Below are 24392 nucleotides of genomic sequence, written 5' to 3'. Positions count from 1 at the left end.
AGTAAACCTGAGGGGCTGGGTGGAAGATACACAAGTGGGAGAGTGTCAGTAGGAGTTGTAAAAATCAGTGGTAGACTGCTCGCCTAGCACCTGTGAGGCACTGGATTCTATTCTCAGCACCACATTAAAAAATAAAATAAAATAAAGATATTGTGTCCATCTACAATTAAAAATATTAAAAAAAAAAATAAGCCTGAGCTGAGTATGGTGGCACACACTTATAATTCCAGCAACTCAGGAGGCTGAGGCTGGAGGATGGCAAATTCGAGGCCAGACTCAGCATTTTAAGACCCTATCTCAAAAACAAAAACTACTTCTTGCTAAAAACAAAAATAAAACAACACAGAACTGAGATGTAAACTTTTCAATTATACATAATACATGCTATGAAAATGGGACTTGTCTGTGCCTACTCAGGATCCTAATTTGATTTCCAGGGCTGAATTTCTGTTGTTTTCAAGTTACGTCTCTTAATTGTAGCACTAAATTAAACAGCATTTAATTACATTTAATTTTCATAAGAATCAAGAGTCTACAGTTCACCCAAATAACTGGGATCTTCTTAATATTCTACTATAAGCCATTCATTTTAAAACATGGCCTAAGTTGCTGAGGTTGGCCTTGAACTTGTGATCCTCCTGCTTCAGCTTCCCCAGTCATTGGAAATATAGGCATGTGCATTCACCCTCAGCTTATTTAAGATTTTTTTTTTTTAAAGACACACTTAAAATTTGCGTTGGGCTCACCCGTAATCCCAGCAGCTTGAAAGGCTGAGGCAGAAGGATCATAAATTCAAAGCTAGCCTCAGCAACTTAGCAAGGCCCTAAGCAATTTAGCAAGACCCTGTCTCAAAAGAAAAATAAAAGGGGCTAGGGATATGGCTAAGTGGTTGAGTGTCGCTGAGTTTAATCCCTTGTACAAGAAAAAATTATTTTGGTTTTCTATAGTTATATACATTTATTATCTGATTATTTTCTCCTTACTTATCCCCACATTCACTGAATGCTTACTCTCTACTGAGAAATGTGCACAAAATACTGAAAAAGATCTCGAAGAGCCTTTGGTCTAGTGCAAAAGACAGGTAAACAGGTAATATAAAATAAGATACATGCACTGTGATGCTATGAACTGGGCGCTGCTGAGAACAAGCTAAGCCCGATAACTCACAGGTGAGGGACAGGACAGAGGAGAGGGAGAGGCTGCAGGGAGCATGAGCCATTTGAAGGTTTGAAGCTGACTTTCCTCATCACAATGAAACCTACCTTCTTCAGACTTAGAAACTAAACTAGCTTTTTGTTCTAATATTCTGAGACTTAATAAATCAGAGTTTATCTTATTGATTGTAATAACAGTTTAACATACTTCAATAACAAAACTTCTTAATTTTCAGCTTTTCTCCCTAAAGACACCAAAAAAGTGTGTTCTCATAAATGTCGTTCCCTGGAAGGTGTCCTCTCCAGATCTTCTCTACCACTACTAATTTTTACTGAGATCAGGCATGAGGCAAGTTTTTTCTAATGCAGTTATATAACATTGTTTTACTTAAGAATAAGATGTTAAAAAATAGATACAAAAATAATTTCAGGTACTTTATAACACTAAGTACCCCAAGCAAAAAACATTATAATTAAAAAGAAATCAAAAGAAGCATCAAAATTTGACTGGTCCATGACATAGCAAATAGAACAGGGCTGAAAGAGAAAGGAAGGTGGGAAAACCAGAGAAATATCTTTCAATAATGGTGATAGAAAAATATAGCTGAACACAGAATTCTCCTCCTCCTTATTTTTTAAACTAGGGATTGAACCCAGGGTGCTCTGGGCTACATCCCCAGCCCATTTAATTTATTTAAAATTTTTTTTTAGTTGCAGACAGACTTTATTTATTTATGTATGTGTGTGTGTATGTATGTATGTACATATGTATGTGGTGCTGAGGATCGAACCCAGAGCTTCATGTTGTGTGAGGCAAGCGCTCTACCACTAAGCTACAACCCCAGCCCTCATTTTATTTTTGAGAAACAAGTTGCTAAGGCTGGCCTCAAATTTGTGATTCTTCTGCCTCCACCTCTTGAGTCACTGTTACAGGCATATGCAACTGAACCTGTGCCCCCCTCAAATTCCTAACAAATAACTATTACAGAAAAAGCCAGGAAAAATCTGTAGTGCTTAATGAACAAGTCAAGGGTTGCAGTCTAAAAAAATATAAACTTCATAAAGTGTCAGCTAAAAGAAAAAAGATTAGAATAGTAAAATGTTACTTCTAAATCCTGATTTAAAAATTCATTACCAAAAAGCTAATTTGAAAAGGCTATATGTTGTATGATTCCAACTACATGATAGTCTAGAAAAGGCAAAATTATGGATTCAGGGCTGGGGGATACAGCTAGGTGATATAACACTTGCCTAGCATGCACAAGGTACTAGGCTCCATTCTCAGTACAATAACAACCACAAAACAAAAAAACAAAAATCTTCCTATGGATATAGTTCAGTTAGACAGTATAAATATATTCAGGAGATATACAGCATGGTGAAATGAATATCAGCTTGATTTAATTGTTGTATAACATATACATATCAAAACATCATGTGAATACCTTGTAAATACATACAATTTCTATCTGCCAACTATACCTAAATAAAAACAGAATTTTAAAAATGATACAGCATGAAAAGGTGACATCAATTTTGATTCCACAGATATTGAAAAAACCAAAAGAATACTATGAAAAGTTTTCTCTCCATAAATTCTAAACTGCATTTAAAACTAAAGGGTGGGGCCTGGCGTGGTGGCACATCCTGTAATCCCAACAGCTCGGGAGGCTGAGACAGGAGGATCACAAGTTCAAAGGTAGCCTCAGCAAAAGTGAGGTGCTAAGCAACCCAGTGAGACCCTGTCTTTAAATAAAATACAAAATAGGGCTGGGGATGTGGCTCAGTGGTTGAATGTACCCGAGTTCAATCCCCAGAACCAAAAAAAGGTTGGTGGCCTAGCTCAGTTTAAGAGCAAGGCCCTGGCTTCTATCCCCAGCACTGAATAAATGAATAAATACTGAACCCAAACAAATCACAACAAAACTATAGGGACAGTAAAAAGGTCAGTGGTTACCAGGGGCTTGCGGGGAGAGATAACAGGTGGAGCACAGGGGATTTTTCAGGAAATGAAACTACTCTTTATGGCATTATTATCATATATACAAGTCATTAAACATTGTTGAAACTCACAAAGTATGTATAATACAAAGAGTGAACTCTAACATAAACTAGGGACTTTAGTCAATAATAATGTATCAATACTGATTCTGCAATTATAGCACCCACTAATGAACAGGGAAGCTGGACAGGGACATGGGGACACATGGGAAACTGTACTTTCTGTTCAAATATTTCTATAATCGACAAATTTAAAAGATAAATAATTAAAAATTAATTGCTGATAAAACCAAGAAAAATAAGTGTTGATAGTTGGTAAAACTCAGACATGAAAACAATAAAAAAAATGGTGGTAAACAACAAATCCATTAAAATATGGAACTAAGACCATGTACAACTATAAGAATTATGATTTCTGAGGACAATGCAATATAAAATAAAAAATATTGGTAGGCAGTAAAGAATGAGGAGGAAAAACTATGAGCTATTAATGTCTTCACTGTTTATACATGAGAATCAATACTATGTTAAATCTAGCTGCAAGGAAATGTGTGTAAATTAAAGAGAGAAAAAGAAGTTTACTTCTACATTAAAAGCTTAAGCAGAAAACTCTTCTTAGTGAAAAAAGAAACAAAAAACCACAATTGGACAGAGGGATTAAAAGAGAACATTTATTTCAATAATTTAGGAAAAAAGCACCAAAGTCCTAAGATGAAAGCAAATAATAAAGAGCAAAAATAAAGAATTAAGGGGAAAAATGGTTGAATAAATGCAAAAATTAAAAAAAAAACTGACTAATCTAATTAGCAAAAATAAAATAAACCAAATTAGAAAAGAAATTATTTTTTAAAAAGACCATATATCAAAAATGATAAAAGAACTCTGAAAACTATATGATAAAAACATTCTCAGCAAGCAGAACTCCCAAGAAATTAGTAACATAAAATTAGACAATTTTATCAAAAAAATCAGTTTCTTTTTTGATCTTCTTCACTACAAATATATACACATTCCTAGTTGAGTGAGAAAAGAATGGCTTTAACAAATATGCCTAAGGGCTGGGGGTATACCTCAGTGTTGAAGTCTGGCTCAGCATGCATGAGACCCTGGATTCAAAATGCAGTACCAAAAAACACCCCCAAACAAACCCCACAAATATGGCTGAGTGTTTTTATTAGAAGAAACAGATGGGTAATATATATATGAAAAAAATGATACCCTAATAATAGCATTGCTATAAAGACCCTGAGATGCTTTAACTTACCTTTCAAATTAACAAAAAATTATTTAAAAGTATAAGAAAAATAATTACATGTGAACAATAAAGTAGGTATATGCTCTTTTCTTTTTACCTTACTGAGATGGCACCAATAATGAAATTAAGGAATATAGCAAATGAACCAAGTCTAAGGTACTGATGGACACTATCTTTTGAAATAAGCCACAATATAATGGTGAAGAATGTGAATTCTGGAGACAGATTTGCACAGAGTGCTGAGTATTTATTAGGCAAATGTTCCACGTATTTTATTTTAGGAGTGATTCTGGCTTTTAAAATTTGTCTAAAACATAATCTTTTCCTCAATATTTTTTCAATGTCAACTTGTTTAAAACATGTATTAAAAACATCAGCCAACACTCCCTGGGTACTTTATACATGACAAGCACTGTTCTAATAGCTTTCTCTGTATTTTTAATCTTTCTATCATTATGAGGGAGATTTTACAAGATAAGCAAGCAGAAACAGGGAAACAACTCTACAAACTTACATAGCTATTATGTAAAGGATAGGATTCAACTTTTAACAACTCTATTAAAATTATCTATGCATGTCAAGACTCCAATTTTCTCCAGAAATAATTTGCCTCAAACTGAATTTCTACTGTCACATAGCTAGATTTGGTATAAATTAATCAACCAACCAATCTGGAAGACTTAAAAACATTTACCTGCATCCAGTATTCCCTGGGCCAGAATAGCGCCAAACTTGGCCATGACATCATCATGCTTATCATTGATGACTTTGGAATACAGCTGTCTGAACTGATTCACCTAAATAAGCAAGACAAAGAATTATCATCTAATTCTAGTATTTGCTGTTCCATGTTAGACAAGTCAATCAATTGCTGAAACAATAATGAGCTTCGAGTTTCACAACATTAGAAAAGAAAGAGAAATGGACCAGAAGTGAAGGCTGTGAACAGTTTCCTGCTAGAAACCACAGGTTCTATGACTTCTTTGCTATGGTATGGGAGCACTGGTTCTGTTTTCAATCCTCATTCCACAGTGGATGAATCAGGCTGAAAGGATTGCTGAATGCAATTTCATTCTGTAACACTTTTAGTCAACAGGCCTAAACAATCCAAGCTAATACTAAAGCTTTCATTGCACTTTGAATTACAGCTATGCTGCTTACCATCAACCCTGAAGATTTCCTAACAGGCATAGTACTTCAGTTCCATCTTAAAGTAAACTATCCTTCACCAAGGCTTTGTGAGGTAAATAAATATATTCACATAGTCAGTAAAGATTTCATTATGCCGGGGCTAGGATTTGGTTCAGTGGTAGAATGTTTGCCTACCATGTGTGAGGCACTGGGTTCGAGCCTCAGCACCACAAAAAGATAAATAAATAAAGGTATTGTCCATCTACAACTAAAAAAAAAAAAAAAAAAAAACAAACCCAAAAAAACTTTCATTATGTACACATTTTCTGAGGACTTGTCAGAATCAGCATTCTTATCAAAAGGAACATACCAAAACAGAAAATGTGCTGACTCATTTATGCAGAGATTACTGGTATTTTGGTTTGCTTCTTTATGTTTTTCTGCATTGTCTAAAATTAATACGTTTTACTTTTATAATTAAAATAAAATTTATAAAATATATCTTTATGAATAAAGTAAGCGATTGGCTGGCTGGTGATAAAAAAAACTATTTTATACTTCTTCCAAGTCTAACACTTCTCTGTTTTCCCAACAGTGATTTTCAAATGGTAGGTCCCCAGGAAAAAGTCGGCTCGTTCAAAAACTCATGGAGCTCCCCATATCTGCCCAAAGCAGAAAGTATCAAATTTGAGTTTCCTAATATAATGATTTCACCTGCATTACACATTCTTTCAGAATCTCTTCCCCTCTTCATCTGTCTTGGATTGAGATGCCACTCTGTGATACAGTGAGAGAGTAACAGAACCAGACAACCTTGGCTTATGAATATTTCTGTTCTTTTAAGTTTCTTAGATAAATTACTAGCTTTTATGAGTATTAGTTTCTTCATCTGTAGGGGATTGTAGCATTTATCTTTCCCGACTCTTGTAAAGACTATGTAACATATATGTCATGTGATATGTAGAAGGTATTTCAAATTTCAATAAGCATGTCTGTCTTCCAAATGGGGGTCAGAATCCTACTGGTCCTCCTACTTCTTTAAATTTTTTTTTTTTTTCCCCAGTTCTAGAATTGAACCTAGAGTCTCTTGTATGCTAGGCAAGTGCTCTACAACTGAGCTACTTCCACAGCTTTTTTAATTTTATTTTGAGATGGTATCTCACTAAGTTGCCAGGCTTGGGATCCTGTTGCCTTAGCTTCCTAAATTGCTGGAATTACAAGCATGAGCCACCATACCTAGCCACTAATCCTTCTCCACTGTTGTCTCTACAATCTAAATACTGCTAAAAAATAATGTTTCTTAAAGACAGTCCTCATTTTTTATTCATAGCCTACAAAAAAACATAATAATAGTGAAAAAAATATCCTAGCATATGACCATTTAAAAGTCAATTCTCTAAGCCTTAACTTTGTAAAACTCAGCATGATTAAATCATCACAAAATTCCCTTCTTGTTTTAAAAATCCTGAAGTTTGATGCTTTTACTCTGGTTCAACAGGTCAAATTCCTTCGATTCTGAACTTATTTTAGATGAACACTTACATTACCTTATATAGGATGGAAATTTTATGTGCTAAAGGTTTATGAAATATTTCATGAACTTACAAAAAGAAACACTGGACAAAGCACTGTATGGACATTACAGAAGAGAATCTGAATATAAAATTGTATCCACAACAACAGGAAATCATTCAGTATAATTTAAAAATGTATTTTTAAGTTAATGTAAACATATACTAGACTTATTCAGTTAATATTAATTCTTTAAAAAAGCTACGTTTGGAGGTTGGGGTTGTGGCTCAGTGGTAGAGTGCTCGCCTAGCATAGGTGAGGCCCTGGGTTCAATATTCAGCACCACATAAAAAAATAAAATAAAGATATAGTGTCCATCTAAAACTAAAAAATAAAAATTTAAACAGTGGGCAGTGAGGATGTGGCTCAGGGGTTAAGTATTCCTGGGTTTAATCCCTGGTACAAAAGAAAAAAAAATCACTTTATTTCCTTATTTTTATTATTATAGTTCTTGGTAAAGAATCATTATTTTAGTTGAGTAGGTGTCTTAAATTTGAAAGACAATTTAAAACACCTTGTCTATTCTGTTTTAGGTAAGGTAAACAACTTGCTTGCTGCCCATCACAATTAAGTAGTGGCAATCAGGGTGAGGATCATGGTTTTCTGACTCAAATTTCATCAAGAACAGTATATGCCCTCCTCCAAAAGAAAGATAATTTGTAGGAGAAATAATATTAAGTTTCCATTTTATAATATGATAAACCCAAAAAGGCAATTAAAATCTTAAGCTACTCTGTGATCTAGGTGTGTGATTGTATATGAATCCACCTTCTCTAAAATCATGCATTTTTAATATTTATCATATTCTAAACTCTTTATGATAAATACTGCTGGGAAAAAATTCTACTCTTAGATGTCAGGGAGAAAGGAATAAGTTCTTCAGGGTCATTTCTGATGAATCATGATGGTCCCAAAAAGTATAATCTATCCAAACCACAATTAATTTTACAACAGCAGAAGCTTACCAAGCTTGGCTAAACATAATCTTACTTCCAAAAATGGTACTTGTCAATGGCAGGAGAAGCTTCCCTAGGTCAGAAAATAGGCCAGGTGATCTCAGACAAGATCCCTCTCTTACATTGTAATTTTTTTTTTTTGGTACTGGGGATTTTAACCATTTTAAAGTGTGTATTTCAGTAGTGTGAAGTAGTATGATAAACATTTACATTTTGGGGCCTTACTTGTCTTTTTTTTTTTTGGTACTTGGGATTGAACTCAGGGGCACTTGACTACTGAGTCACGTCCCCAGCCCTTATTTTGTATTTTATTTAGAGACAGGGTCTCACTGAGTTGCTTAGTGCCTCCCCATTGCTGAGGCTGGCTTTGAACTCATGATCCTCCTGCCTCAGTGTCCCAAGTTGCTGGGATTACAAGTGTATGACACTGCACCCAGCTTAAATTAATTTTTAAGTCTGATTTAATACATGATATTTAATATGTACCTGTTCAAATAATTGCTAAAGATGGGTTTCATTTAACAAGAAAAACAAGATAGATGCTTCATAAAGAGGAAAGTTGGATTCCTGAGAGAATCCAATTCCAAGAACCTACAAAAAAATACTATTCTAGTTAAATGTGAACCTCTAAGAGCTTTCTAAATAGAGTTTTTAACAATCCAGGAGTGTGTACATGTTCCCGGGTCTACATTTGTATGAGTCATGGAAAACTTATATAAGTAAAGCAAAGATTTACTGGAGTTACCGAAACTAAGGCCACAATGTGTAGAGCTAAGTGTTAGGTATGTGACATATACTAATGATTTTACAAAACATTTCCTTTGGAATTTTTTCCCATTGTGAATCTCACAACATATCTAAGAAATTTCTCTTCTGGATTCCTTTCACGGGAGACAGGGGGTGTTATCATTTTTGGTGAAGTTAACACCTGATCTTTGCTTCTCAGCAGTTTCTACTTCATTTCATGAACTGCTTTGCAAATCTCCAAGTAGGACTCCAGAGACTTGAGAATTAAGCCCTCTTCAGAGGTTAACAGCTTTTCCTTCTGGACAAAATATGCCAAACCACCCACAAGAATATCAATTTTGTCTTGTTGGCAATTATCAGATAAAGCAAAGATGGTATAAATGGTAGTACAAGAAGTTCTTTATCACTTGTTTAATAACAGAAAACAACGAAACAGCTTAAACTTTAGCTGAATGACAACTTTACTCTAGGGGGTAGTGTTTCCTGAAACAACGTTGAATTTTACACTATCATACATAGTTTTGTCTTTGTAGTCAGTAGTGTACACATTTACATTTGCCTACCCAGTTTATATTAATGGCCATGGCTACATCAGTTCATTTCTACATTCCTAATCAGTACCCCAGATTTTGATACAACCTGAAGATAGGAGTGTGCCCCATGTATTCATACCAGCTAAGGTCAATCTACTTAAAGAGAGCAATATAACTTGGAATGATTAAAAATATTAATTATTTAAACTGCTGTACCTTTTCCCTTTTTTCTTTCATTCTTTTTTTGGGGTGTAGGTGTGGGCATTGGGGATGGAACCTTGGGCCTTATGTATGCTAGGCAAGTGCTCTTCCATTGAGAGATACACCTAAACCTCTTTTCACTTTTCTAAATGTGAAATTTAAGACTGAAATGCTTTTCCAAGCTAAACAATCTACCTGCAAAGGATTCTGATATTGTTGGTATCTGGGTTATACATACAAAAAAATCAAGGAAACCCTACAACAAGGATGGGAAGATAGTAAAAACATTTGTTGACAATACAAGTAACTTGAAAGCAACACATGAAGTTAAAGTGAAAAGATATCTCTGTGTGATTGAGGAGGTGCAGTCCATGGCTTAAACTTGCTTCTTTAATGACATTCCTCAGTTGGACAACCTCCAAAATTTCAACAGCAGATCAAAAGCAGAAATAAAAGCTACTCATAGCCTCTATATTTAAAAAGAAAAAGAAATGTGGTCTGTGTTTGGAAAGATGTTTATGGCTCTAGAAGATAACAGTATATTAAGCAATACATTATAAAATAGGATGAGAGGTCAGATCCTATCTATGCTTAATATGATATGAAAATCACAGTAACTGCTTAGAATCTGAAATTTATTTTAAAAAGTTCTATAAAGTTAGAATGAATAACCAATGTGTTCTGGATATTCTTTTCCATCTCTCCAAACTTAATTTGCTGAAAATGAGGTTGTTCTATATCTGCTTGAAAACAGAAAGGCAACTGTTTACTTCTGTTACCAATTTTTTAACCTCATATACAAGCAGAACACAAGGTTGTTAAATGCTCTTTTGAGTTAACATAGTTCTAGCTAGCATCAAACATGGTAATTTTGGTACATGCAAATAAGTTACATGCATTTTGTATTTCTAAACAGGATGGGAAGTTTCGGCAATAGGATACATTAAATATCAAACACTAAAATTAAGTTTATAAGATTGTCATATGGAAACTTTTAAACAGATGTCTTAAAATTTGTTATGGAAGTCACCTGAAGATGGTTTCTTAGGGAAGTTGGATGGTGAATCTTTCTCCCACATTCTAAGTCTAGAAAAAGGGGCTTCAGAGGGATCTCTTAGAGCACTCAATACTTCAGGGGTCATTATGCACTGATGTCTGACAGAGTGAGAGGCACTAGTACTTACAGCCTAATGCATTCCCACCCCCAAGAAGGGCAAAATACACAAGTGTTTCTATAAAGCAGAAGGCATCAAGTGGGAAAGAAAGCCATCTTGCAGCCATCTGAAAACCTTGCCCAAGAAGATCACCCTGAAGGGCAATGACAGTCCACACAGAATATAAACATACTTTTACTTATTTTTTTGGAACTGAGGATTGGACCCCCAGGGTTGCTTTTACCACTTACCCACACCCTCAGCCTTTTCTATTTTTTTATTTTGAGACAGGTTCTTGTAAAGTTGCTGAGGCTGGCCTCAAATTTGTAATCCTCCTGGAATTACAGGTGTGCACCACCACATTTGGTTGGGCATACTTTTTATTATTGTTATTATTGTTTTGTAGTGCTGGGGATTGAACCCATGCGAGGCAAGCACTCTACCAACTAAGCTATATCCCCAGCCCTGGGCATACTTATTTTTAAACTGAGATTATATGTAACAAATAAAGTGATGCTAGGATTTTTTTATTACCCCAGAAGGATGGGTCAGAAAAGTCATGGACTTAAATTTGCATTCTGTGTCAGAGTAATGAGTCATCCCAATGAAAAAAAAAATTAAAGAACAGTGAGAGGCACCCTCCCCCCAAAAAAGAGAGAAAATAATATATATTTAAAGTTTTCCTCTTTACTTCCTGTGACTTCAGTATTCACCATATTTGAAGTTAAAATGTTCTTAGAGGAAGGAAAGTCACTAAAGAAAAGCCCAAATCAGCTCTTTTCCTTTTGCAGAGAATTTCTTTGTTTGCTCACCTTGGGACAAGTGATTTCAGTCTGCTGGATCATGATGAGGGCGGAAGCTATGAGAGCCCCTTGTCTCACATAATTCACAGGGTCATTTGTCATTGGTTCTAGCAAATTAATTGCTTCCTGAAAGCATTAAAAATAACAACTTTAAACTGATATAGCCAGATTTTCAGATTAATTACAATCACTCTAAGTCAGTATTTTCATCTAATAGGGTAGTAATAATTTAAGAGTACCTGAACAAAATAAGTCAGAACTGAGTGTCTTTAAGTTTCAACATAATTGATCATAAGTGAAAAGAAAGCTTTAGAACCTGGGTGTTCGTGTCTTAAGTAAACAAATTGTAAAGCAATTACGAGAAAAATTATTTAGAGAGCATTAACATTTGTTAAGAACCCATTATTTTGTAGGCATAGTACTAGATATTTTATATATTCCAAACCATATAATCCAATTAATACTCAAAACAAAAAACCAACAACCAACACAAAACAATATTTATGAACAAAGAAACCAAGAGTTTAAAATGTTAAGAAACTTGCCCAGAGTCGCACGGGTATCAAACCCAGGCCAGTGTGGCTCCAAAAATGCATATTTTATATATATATTCGTGCGACTCTGAATATATATATTGAATATATATATTCAACCTCCTTCAAATACTAAAATCTTATGTGAAAGGTAGTAACAGATGATTTTACATGACCTAATTTTAAAAATTAAATAAAAACAAACAAAACCAAGAAACAACACAAACAAGAAAGGGTTTACTTAGAATGGCAAAACAAATTAAATAGACCAGAAAGGATTTCATGACACTACTTTAAAAAAAAAAAAAATTAATTTTTTTAGGTGTAGATGGACACAACATATTGCCTTTATTTTTATGTGGTGCTGAGAATCAAACCCGGGTCCTGCCCATGCTAGGTGAGCGCTCTACCTCTGAGCCACAATCCCAGCCCTCATAATACTACTTCTTAAGATCAAAGGTAACGGGATTTTCCAAACTATCTACCAGTATTTCCCAAATAATATATTCTTCAGTATACTGATTTTAAGAAAAAAGGATTCTTTGGCTAAATAAGTGGGATGACATATATAACCTCCTCTTGCAGACTCAAAATGTAACATGGTATCAAAGGCTCTAAGCATGTGCATACCACAAGGCTTTAACACAACTTAAATCAAGAAACTACATACTTTGTCTTAGCATTTGTCCACTGTTCTTGACCATGAACTTGTTTGCCCCATACAACTTCTATTAAGACCCTTCCATGTGGGAACTGCCACTTTGTGATGCAAAGTTCCCTATAAGGTTCTAAAATAGGAATAAATCTGGAAGGACCAGAGAAATGGGTCTACAAAATTATTAAACTTATTTCTTAATTCAGGATATTACTTTTCAAGTATCCTTCATTCTAAGACAAAAAAAAAAAAAGACTAAATTTAATCCTTTTTTGGAAATGACTTTAGACTCCTCTACATGTGGACTTACATATTTTAAAAAACAGAGCTCTTAACATATAATACATATACCAGAGATGTGTATTCTTTCTTTCCACTTCACTGAAAAATATTACATTGTGCAGAGGAATATGATTTCAGCCATTTGTTGCTGATATTCTTCATGATAAAATGTAATTAAATTTCTGATGTACAAGTCAAGTCATAATTAGGCCTCTGAGGTGAGTAATACAAATTCAAAGGCATATTTGCAACAAATTGATGTTTCAGGTTTTTAATCAATAAAAATAATTGAACATCAAATCTCAGATATGTACTGGTACCTAGATCACACACATTATCTAGAAATAAAGCAGACTTGGTTAAGATGAGTAATAATATTTTTCTATTGAATTAACATGTCAGATGCCATGTTTCAAAGAACATTTGCTCCTAGATATAATATTAAGTTTAGAATAATCTGGAAAGAAAAAAATCTAATTTACATTTAACTTATGAGGCCTGACATAAATGTCAACTAAAGACCTGAGGGGGAAATACTTAGTAAAATCCACATCCATTCAAATGTTCTAGAAAGTAATTTGATGACATGAAACAAGAATCTGACTTCTAGGAATCTATTCTATATAGGCAAAACAAAGAAACAAACATAACCCTATTATTTAAGCAGTGCATTTCTTTATGATTCAACATCTTGCCTAACCCAACTCTTTATTCTGTTACTCTTGAGGGATTAACAAATACCAGGTTACCTACTAAGGTTAGTGTTGAGAAGGGATGGGGATATAGCTCAGTGGTAGAATGCCTGCCTAACAAATGCAAAGTCCTGGCTTCAATTTCTAGCACCAAGGGTGTGGGGTGAGGGGTAGGGGTTATAGATGAGAAATAAAAATAGTAAATAAGCGGTTTGCTTAAAATAGAAACATTATCAAATAAACTGATTTTCTTGGCTTCAGATTAGAAAGTGGATTTTCATAATACTAATTATACAAACACAGAAAATAACCATGTAAAACAACCGAGCAGTTCTTTCCTTTCCTTTTTTTTTTTTTAAAAAAAAAGGAAATAAATGATTTAAAATAGAAATTCAGTGTCATCGTTTCATATATCCACATTGTGTGACAGTTTGTTCTTAGGTGGCTTTGGGCAACCCCGTATAACAAGGTGAGGAAGTACCGGAGAGCTTTGTGAGGCAAGTTCAGTCGTAGAGATCACACTATACTTGTGTTTTTACAGCTGTTGCATAAACTCTACTGCAAGGGAAAACAGTCTGGCGCCAGGAAAGAACTCACTGGCTCTGAGCTTTACCTTGTTTCCTGTACCAGCACAGCAGATCCCCAGGGCCATTGCAGCTCCATAGCGTACGTGAGGGTTGTAACTCTCTGACAACAAAGAAACAACACTCGGGCACTGTTCAGGGGTCCTGAAGAGAGACGGAGAAAATGAAGTCGTGTTATAGATAACATATTATAAATCAAACAAGAGAATTTTAACCATTTTTTCTTAAGTCAGGAAACAATCGAATGTTTAACAAATTGAAGAATTAAAAATCTCCCATAGACTTCTAATTAATAATAGTAGAAATTTATTTTCTATGTTCAGAGAATGTGTGCAAAAAAAAAAAAAAAAAGACCATATCAGGGATCCTCCATCACAGTTCTGCATTCTAGTTGTTCCTGGGTGCCTTTCATGGAGGGGGGAACAGCTATGCGGAAAACAGCACCCAGCTCTACAGCCACTTTCCTGTTTCCTGGTCACTCCACATTTTGTTCCAGCAGACAAAAATGTCATTTATAGAGACTTGTAGATGTTTCCAAAGCTTCATGAAATATTTAAATAGCACAGTATTATTCTAGTGACAGATCAAACTGGTAAGTATGCTTTCATAATGAGGAAATTCTGACTTTTTTTTGCCTTTAGCTATTTTTTGTTATTGTGGTATTAAGTGTCAACAAAAAGTTGTTGTTTTCTTTTTCTTAAAGACGATCCTGCTATGAATAAAAACAGTTTATTTCTACAAACCAATTCCCATCTAAAATTCTAAGCTGGCATTGTCCTCTAACCTCAAATTCAAAATGTGTGGCAAATTCTAATTTCAAATGCAACAGTGCCAAGTTTACAAAAGCTAGGTCTAGTAAATGAACGCTATGATATAAGGGAAGGCTGGAATACTTCCACCCACAGTTGAGTCCGTCACGCTTTTCTAAGTGTTCTCTGTCTGACCGTGCTGCCTTATGTGAGTGATTCTGGAATTAATAGCAACAATATCGAAAAACAGTATGGTGAAATAAAAAGTAATGTTATAGGAAATAGATGAACTCAGTTCTAGTCTTGGCTTTGCTAATTTTTATGTTACATTACCAAGTCATTTAGGTTTTCTTTGTAATTAGAGACAGATTTTTTTGACTATTTTACAGTAATAATACAAAAATGGGTGAGCAAATAACTGAAAATATAGTACTGGGTCCTGGTTTAAACTCCCCCAGGATTTAAAGGTGTGATTATCTGCCAATCAGCTGATACAGTGGTTCTAAATTACTTTTTGGATCAGAGTCATGCCCCCTCCCCAAATGTATGGATAAACATAATTTTGGAAGTCTAATTTTTAAAAAAATATTTTTTTAGTTGTTGTTGGTCCTTTATTTTCATGTGGTGCTGAGAATTGAACCCAGTGCCTCACACATTCTAGGCAAGCACTCTACCACTGAGCCATAACTCCAGCCCCTGGAAGCCTAATTTCTAACTGTAAAATGAGGTAATGTATCCTCTGAGGTTTTAAAATCTAGTTCAAATAGTATCTTGTAAAGAAAATGAAAACACAATCAACCTTATTACTCTTAAGCATTGTTACCACCATTAGGTACAAAATTGCAGGTTCAATAAGTAAAAACATTACCCAATCCCTGGTATACAATTCAGGCTTGTACGTGTGTATGTGTGGGTTTTTTGTTTTGTTTTGTCTTATGGTAGTGGGGATCAAACCCAGTGCCTCACACATACTAGACAAGTGCTCTGCCACTAAAGTGTACCCTAAGCCCTATAATTAAGCTTCAATGAAAAAAAGTTGTAACTTTTGGTTTAAAAAAAAATAAAATGTCTTGGCTTGCAGCTAACAGCCATCTTTCCAATGTTATTATTTGTCTAAACCTTCCACAGGGCAGGGATTGTGCAAGGCCATATGCACAAATCACTGACATATGAGTTCCTTTCTTTCACTTTTTACTGCTTTTTACTGTTGTTTCTTTATTGAATGTTTTGTGCAATTTCTACATTAAATCATACTGATAAATCAAGATATTTCCAAGGACACCCCAGCAACCCCAATTTGTTTTCACTAGTGGAGGAAAAGCAGCAGAAACATTGTTTTTTGCAGGAATCAAAAAGGTAACTTCTGAGGCTATAAACCTCAGGTAGAATTATGAATTTATAATCCTCATTAGGTAAATGCCAGTGTCAGAAGATTAACACAATACAAGGAATTAAGAACCACCCCTGGTTAAAGCCCTTGTACAATAGATTCCAAATAATCTAACCAGAATCCTGAATTTCTAAGTGCTTGTTGAATGTCTTTAACCAAATATGCCAGATACCTCAGTCAACATACAGAATCCCACACAGAAAGAGGAATCAAGAAGGGCATCTTTCCCCTATACCTCCTCTCCTCACACCGTGACCATTCCATTCTTTCCCTCTCCACACCTAATCAGCCAGCAAGTCAAGTGAAACCTTTAAGTCTTAGTTCTGTTTCCACTGTCTTGTTTCAGGCCTTGATCATTTCTCATTGGAATTAAAACAGCGATTCCTGAAATAATCTGTCTCCTTTTGTTTTTCTTCAGTTTGTTGTGATAGAAAGAACACAGGCTTAAAATCAGAAAGATCTAGATTCCAGTGGCTGGAGATATAGCTCAGTGGGAGAGCACTTACCTAGCAGGCCCAAGGCCCTGGGTTCAATCCCCAGAACCACAAAAAATGAAGGAAGGAAGGGAGGGAGGGAGGGAGGAAGTTAGATCGATCCATATTCCAATTCTAGTACCATCATTTATTAGTAGGGTAACAAGCACTAAACCTCTAATCCTTAAATAGAAAGATGGTTAAATTTAGAAATCCAACTTTCACATTTCAACTTTTTAGGGAGGTAATGGCACACAAAAACCAACTTGCCCCTTGGCTGCAGCAGGAGCAAGCTATTCCAGGGCAAATTTACTCACAGGAAAGAATTTACCTAAAAGTTAACTTAGAATTTCATTTCCTTTATAATTTTCACTTGCTAAGAAAAGTATTATATTGAAACTGGGTGTGGTGGCACATGCCCATAATCCCATAATTTTGGAGGTCAAGTTTGAAGCTAACTTGGGCAACTGTGAGACCCTGTCTCAAAATGAAAATTAAAGAAAAGGGCTGGGAGTAATACACACGTACATACTTACACTGAGACTATATAATACTATTCTTAAACCAACCAAAAAATTCAAGTTCTTTTCTTTAGAAGAAAAATTACCCAAAAGACAATAGAACTTGGATTTGGACTTTATTTTCCAAAAGACACCAACAATTTCATGAAAATTTAGAGAAGTTTTGCCTGGAAACATAAATACTAGAGCTTAATGTAGAGCTTTACCTAGCTGGATGCAATAAAGATTAAAACAGGTTTTGAAGGCAATAAACTCAAAGGTGTATATTAAAGAAACTGTCAGCTTCTCAGTCTAATAACAGTTCCAATTTTTGACACATTCCTTAGAAAAAACAAGTTTTAAGATAAGAAATGACATATTATTTAATAGATTAGGTTAGACATTCACTTTCTTCAAGAATACAATAAAATCATAATATTCTTATATGTTTATTTTAGTGTTTCACCAGGCAGCTCTAAAAGGACAAAGAAATCTTTCTAAGCAATGACTGGAATGCAAACATTCACTGAAAGCAAAACTTGTGCACATTCATCTTTATGCTTATATACACACACAGACATATGATATATGTATAAAGCTTTTCAATTAACAGTTAATAAAAAGAAGCAGACCTATGTGTACTGCCAGCTTTGCCCCTTAATACATAAACAAACAAAAAAATGGTGAGAGAAAAATGGAAACTGAATATGATCAAGCTTCCTGATCCAATTATTAGTTTACAGGAAAGAGAATACGTTAAACTACACACAGAAATGCAATCACTGAAATCTATATTGTGGGAAATTAAGCAGGAATAATGGCCTGGTTTCTTCAAGAAATAAAATGCAAGGAGAAAAAAAAAAAAGAAAAAGAGGAAACAAGGAAAGGAAGAGAAAAGGAAAGGAAAAGAGGGTAAAGCAAGAGAAGGAAAATCAGAGATTAAGGACATTAAATCTTAGAAATAGTCCATTAGGCATTCTTTTAGTTATTTTAGATAATTCTGACACTCCCTAAATCTCAGCTTTTCTACATAAACACTGGACTCTCATGACGTCACAAAATATTCCTCTGGTTTATTATAATACCCTTGGATAAGCGTTTATTAACAAAGTATTTAAATGACTAATCTCTGATCAACAATAAGAGCTCATTTCTATGTTTCCATGAACATATTTACAAAAACAAATGCCTAGGGGCTGGGGTTGTGACTCAGTGGTAGAGCACTTGCTTAGCACATGTGAGGCACTGGAGTTTGGTCTCAGCACCACATGAAATAAATAAGTTGTCAGGCTGATGCGTGCCTGTAATCCCAGAGCTTTGGAGGCTGAGGCAGGAGGATCACGAGTTCAAAGCTAGCCTCAGCAAAAGTGAGGTGCTAAGCAATTCAGTGAGACCCTGTTCTAAATAAAATACAAAATAGGGTTAAGAACGTGGCTCAGTAGTTGAGTGCCCCCTTGAGTTCAATGCCTGGTATCCATCACCCAAATTAAATAAGTAAATAAATAAAATAAAGGTATCATGTCCATCTACAACTAAAAATATTTTTTAAAAAACTGTCTAGGGCTAGGGATGAAGCCCTAGAAGAGTGGAAGAGTGCTTGCCTAATATTCATGAGGTCCTGAGTTCAATCCCCAACACTGAAAATAAATAAATAAAACTAAAATAAATGTCTAGAAATGGTCAAGACAGAAAAAACAGTGGATTTTATTTTAAGGAGGGATAGATGGAGAAGAAGGAAATCAGTCCTTGAGAAATCATTTCACATACATTTGATACACTGAATTTAAAAGCATATTTACCCAATTATAAACTTACTAGATGTATGTATTTTCAACAATGGAGCTACATGTTGAGAATTTCAAGAACTTTTCTTGTTCTATTTTATTCTTTGACTAGTTATAATGATAAATAATGCAATTACAAGTAAAAGGGTGGTGAGATTTTTGTGTGTGTGTTTATTACAAGACATGCATAAAATCATTTTCAAAAGAACAACTGAAAAATAAAACAATTTTCTTTACCAAATATGTTTTGTCCCATATGAATTCCTATCCTAAGCTATTATTACTTATAAGGTTTTACTTATGAATGTAATATTTACTGACTACACATCAAACGTAATATACCACAAGGAGAGAAAAAAGCAAACCACACTGTCCCATAAATCTTACAAATGTAGCATATTATCTTTTAATATTTTTCCATCTTCCTGGACTTCAGCAAACCAAAAATTAGGATAGTATTAGGCAAACTTTCAGTACATTTCCAAAAAGATTAATTATTTTCAGGTGCTGTGAAAATGGGGAGGAGAGGTCTCAAAATGGAAGAAAGCAGACTTGCTACTTCCACCATGATAAAAAATATGGTTCTTAAAAATCTTTTGTGTAGTGCTGAGGATTAAACCTAGGGCTTTATGCATTCGAGGCAAGCACTCTACCAACTGAGCTATATCCCCAGCCCAGTTCTCATAAATCTTATAATGCATTCCTAGACATAGAGAAATCTATGATATTCAAAAAATTATTGCATCATTAATATATTTTCCCCATTTCTAATAATCAAACCAAGAAGTCATCAATTTCTTTCAGTTATATTAAAAACTTTATTGCTTTTTCCTTGATTTTATAATAATGGTCCCAAATATACTTTGCTACTCAGAAAAGTTCAATTCATTCCTGATATTTAAGTGTTCTGATGATAGAAGTCCACTTCCAAAAGTTGATTGCTAAAGAAGTGCAGAGTTTTGAGCAAATCTACACCTAAAGACATCTGGGTACTTCATGATCATCAACTATAATTCCAGCTATAAAAATTCCTTTGATGAAAGGAAATCACCATTGCACAACAGCAGGCTGGTAGTGGCACTGGAGACGACAACCTGCACTACGGGGATAGGTTACTACTGCCAGAGAGACTAGCACAAACCTTATTCTCTAGAATTGTGGTTAGTTTGGCCTTCAGCACAATGCCTTGACTTTGCTTCACCTTACTCAGCTTTCCCAAGACCACACTGGCCTTGGAGGCTGCATTTGCCATAACATTTAAAGGCAAAGGTACTGGCTACAGCAGTCTGGGAAACGAGATTGAGAAAGGAGGTGTGTGGGGTGCCAAGGGCATACCAGCAATATTGAGAATGCCACATATGTGGCCAAGATATATGCTCAGGAAAGGCTTAACTTTCATCTTAGGCTCTGCATAAGCAGCAGGGGAAGGCTAAGGCAGACTGGCAAATGACTTGCTCCAATTCTGGGTTGATATGTAAAGATTGGGTGAGTGATTCTTGTTATCAAGATGTCTAAGGAATCTGTCAAAACACCAGCTAACCACTAAGCTAACAGAACATGGACTACAGTGGCCATACATGACAAAGAATACAGGTTTTATAAAAATACTTTAGGAAAGTCATTAAACAGCAATGCATAAGTACCAATAACAAAAGAGAGAATCTTTCCTGAGTTGTCACATTATAATGTTCACGATGTCCAATTTTCAACACAAAATTCTGAGGTGTGTGAAGAAATAAGAAAATACTGCCCATTCATAGCAGAAAAAGAAATCAACAGAAATTGTTCCTGAAGAAGCTCAAGCATTGGATCTAAGTCAACTATCTAAAAATATTCAAAGAGCTGAAGGAAAGCAGGGGTAAATAACTAAAGAAAATGAGAGAACAATGTAACACCAAATACAAAATTTCCAATAAAGAGAGAAAAATTACAAAAAAAAAGATTAAGCCGGGTGCTGTGGACCACACTTGTAATACCAGTGTCTGGGGAGGCTGAGGCAGGAGGATCACAAGTTCAAAGCCAGCCTCAGCAACTTAGTGAGCCCCTAACCAACTCAGTGAGACGCTGTCTCTAAATAAAATATTAAAAAGGGCTGGGGATGTGGCTCAGTGATTAAGTGCCCCTGGGTTCAAGCCCCAGTACCAAAAAGATGAAACTAATTCTGAATCTTTAAAGTCCAATAAACTTGACAAATTCACTAGAGTGGGTTCAACAGCAAAACTAACAGAAGAAAAAGGCAGTAAATTTGCAGATAGGTTGAAATTATTCAGTCTGAGAAACAGAAAGGAAAAAAAAAAAAAAAAGAACAGAGCCTAACAGACTCAAGGGATACCATCAAGTACACCAGAAATAAGCATAAAGAGTCTCAGAGGGAGAAGAGATAATCGTTGCGTAGCATAATTAGAGTGGTTAGAGCACCAATGAGAAGGAGATTTTTTTAAAAAAAATATTTTTTCAGTTTTCATGGACACAATATCTCTATTTTGTTTATTTATTTTTATGTGCTACTGAGGATCGAACCCAGTGCCTCCCAGGTGTGACATGAGTGCTCTGCCACTGAGACACAACCCCAGCCTGAGAAGGAGATATATAAGCAAAGAAAAGAAGGCAGCGAGGAAGCGAGTCTACCACTGAGCCACACCCCCAGCCTATTACCAAAGTACATGTCCACCCTTCAATTTGTTACACTAATCTGGAATATGCAGAGAAACATACTTGTTAGAATTGTCAACAAATTTATATGGTTTTTCCGGAGAAGTGTGCTGGGTGAATGAAATAGCTCACGAAAAGCCCCAGAGTGGATGCTTGGCATGTTTAGGGAGCAGCAAAGAGGCCAAAGGTTTGAGGGTAGTGAAGAAGGGAAAGAGCTATTGGTAAAGAAGGGTTATAGCATGTAGGATTTTATAGGTCAGGAATTTTTGGCTTTTATTTTTTGAGTAAAAAGAAGAGTCAATTAGGGGATTCTGAGAAACAGAATGCTGTTACCTGACTTGTTTAAAAAGGGCCATTTTGGCTTCCATATTAAAAATAGAGGGTGGTAAAGGTAGAAGGAAGACCACTTGAGAGGATACTTTAGAAACTCAGTCAAGACACAATGGTGACGTGGATACGGTGGTAGTAAAGGTGAGGGAAAGAGTTTGAATTTGGTATACATTTTTAAGGTAGAATCAACAGAATTTCCTGATGGATAAAACACAGGATGTAAGAGAAAGAGACTCAAAGGGTGCAACTGCCATTAACCGACATAAAGATATTGTGAGAAGAGCAGACCTGGAAGGGAAGAGCGGAAGTTCAGTTTTGGATATTTTGAGTCTGTGATGTTATTTCGACATCTAAGGGAAATACTGAGTATTCCATTAAGCCCCAGGCTTTCAATTTTGCAAATAGTTTAGTAAAATTGACACAGGTGCATTAAAACAGATTAGAAATCATAATCTAGAGCTTACATGTTATATTAATTGATATTATATTGTTGTTATACTATTATGTAATTACATTATATATTATACACTGTATTTGAGTTTTTAAGGTGTTCCACATCTGGGACCATGGTAGAAAATGGGTTAAACATTAAGTGAAAGGTAGGTCTGGGCTACAGATACAAATTTGGGAGTTTCAGTAGATGGTACCTGAAGCTGTAAAAGTAGATATCACTAAGTGCAGACAGAAAGAAAAAGTGATCCAAAAGTAAGTACTAAAGGAACTCCAACACTAAGAGGTTGAGGAGATAAACAAAACGAGCAAAGACAACTATGAAGAAACAGCCCGTGAGGTCAGAAGAGGAAATGCCCAACTGGGATATGATAAACACAGAGCAGGTTACGTCATCTTTCTACACATGCAAAAATTAAAGCTCAGAGAAATTAAGAACGTTTGTCTAAGATCTCCTAACTCTTAGACAGGCTGCTTGTCCCATTTCATGACTACAGATTTAAGTCACTGGTATGAAAATAGCACTAGGAGTGTTCTTCAATGAGTTTATGGGAACTATAAAAGTGACTGAAAATAAACAGGAAGATGAAAATCAACTGAGGACAGGAACCTGGGGTGGCAGGTAATCTACATATTAAGGGAATGTAACAAAAGAATCAGAAAAAAATTCGAAAGATACAAGAACCAGGAGAGTGTGTCTTTGAAGCCAAAAGAAGATAAAGATTAGGTTGGGTTTGTAGCTCAGTAGAAGAGCACTTGTCTCACATTTGTGAGGCACTGGGTTCAATCCTCAGCACCACATAAAAACAAAGATATAAAAAAGAAGGGGCTGGGGATGTGGCTCAACCGGTAGTGCGCTCTCCTGGCATGCACGGGGTGCTGGGTTCGATCCTCAGCACCACATAAAAATAAAACAAAGATGTTGTGTCCACCGAAAACTAAAAAATAAATATTAAAAAATTCTCTCTCTCTCTTAAAGAAAAAGAAGAAGAAGACAAAAAGAAGATTAAGGTTTTTTGTTTGTTTGTTTTGTGTTTTGTGGTGCTGGGGACTGAACCCAGGGCCTTGTGCATAGGAGGCAAGTACTCTACCAACTGAGATATGTATGTATATGTATGTGTGTGTGTATATATATATATATCTCCCTATCCCTGAAGTTCAAGTTTTAAAAACTGATCAGTCAACAAATGCCGAACAGTGCATATCATCAACTAATGTTAGTGACTTTGCAAGAGTTGTTTTGTGGATAAAACTGTATTTTAAGAGTTAAAGACTATGTGTGTGGTAAAAAACAGAAGAAGACAGGCAATTCTTCAACAATGGTTGGTGATGAAGCACTCTACCACTGAGCCACACCCCTAGCCTATTATCAAAGTACATGTCCACCCTTCAATTTGTTACACTAATCTGGAATATGCAGAGAAACATACTTGTTAGAACTGTCAACAAATTTATCAATGAATATTCTTTTGTACCATTCAGATTTATTTCCAAAATGTTACATTCCTTAAAGGGTTTGGGAGAAACAAATGTGTGTATATGGAGAATATGTAAAAATACTTAAGAATATGGACTCACAGGTTATCTTCTACTTAAAGTGCATGGGGTTGTTAAAGAGCACAGGTTTAGTTATTTGCCAACTCATCTATTCTTCTATATATATACTTACTTGCTTTCTGACTTTCAGCTATGTTTCTGATAAACTTGAGACTACCAAATAAGTGGCGGTTCTAACTAGTTTTGTTCCTTAGACATTAAACCAATTTAAAAATGCAAAAAGTGGGCTGGGGTTGTGGCTTGGGCTGGGGTTG

At 35.2% G+C, this 24392-nt stretch overlaps 1 protein-coding gene across 1 annotated transcript in view; it reads right to left on the bottom strand.

Annotated features, from left to right (window-relative positions):
- The window catches only part of Psmd1 (proteasome 26S subunit, non-ATPase 1), a 92578-nt gene that overhangs the window by 16176 nt on the left and 52010 nt on the right, over nucleotides 1-24392 (bottom strand). The window contains exons 17-19 of the mRNA XM_026396236.2: nucleotides 14283-14397; nucleotides 11517-11633; nucleotides 5105-5207 (exon numbers count right to left, since the gene is read on the bottom strand). Coding sequence (XP_026252021.2) covers nucleotides 5105-5207; nucleotides 11517-11633; nucleotides 14283-14397 — 335 coding nt within the window. The remainder of the gene's footprint in view (nucleotides 1-5104; nucleotides 5208-11516; nucleotides 11634-14282; nucleotides 14398-24392) is intronic.

Source organism: Urocitellus parryii, chromosome 1, assembly GCF_045843805.1.
Source record: "Urocitellus parryii isolate mUroPar1 chromosome 1, mUroPar1.hap1, whole genome shotgun sequence".
NCBI classification, from domain to species: domain Eukaryota; kingdom Metazoa; phylum Chordata; class Mammalia; order Rodentia; family Sciuridae; genus Urocitellus; species Urocitellus parryii.
Note: the sequence above shows the minus strand (reverse complement) of the source record. Positions and strands in the feature narration are given on the sequence as shown.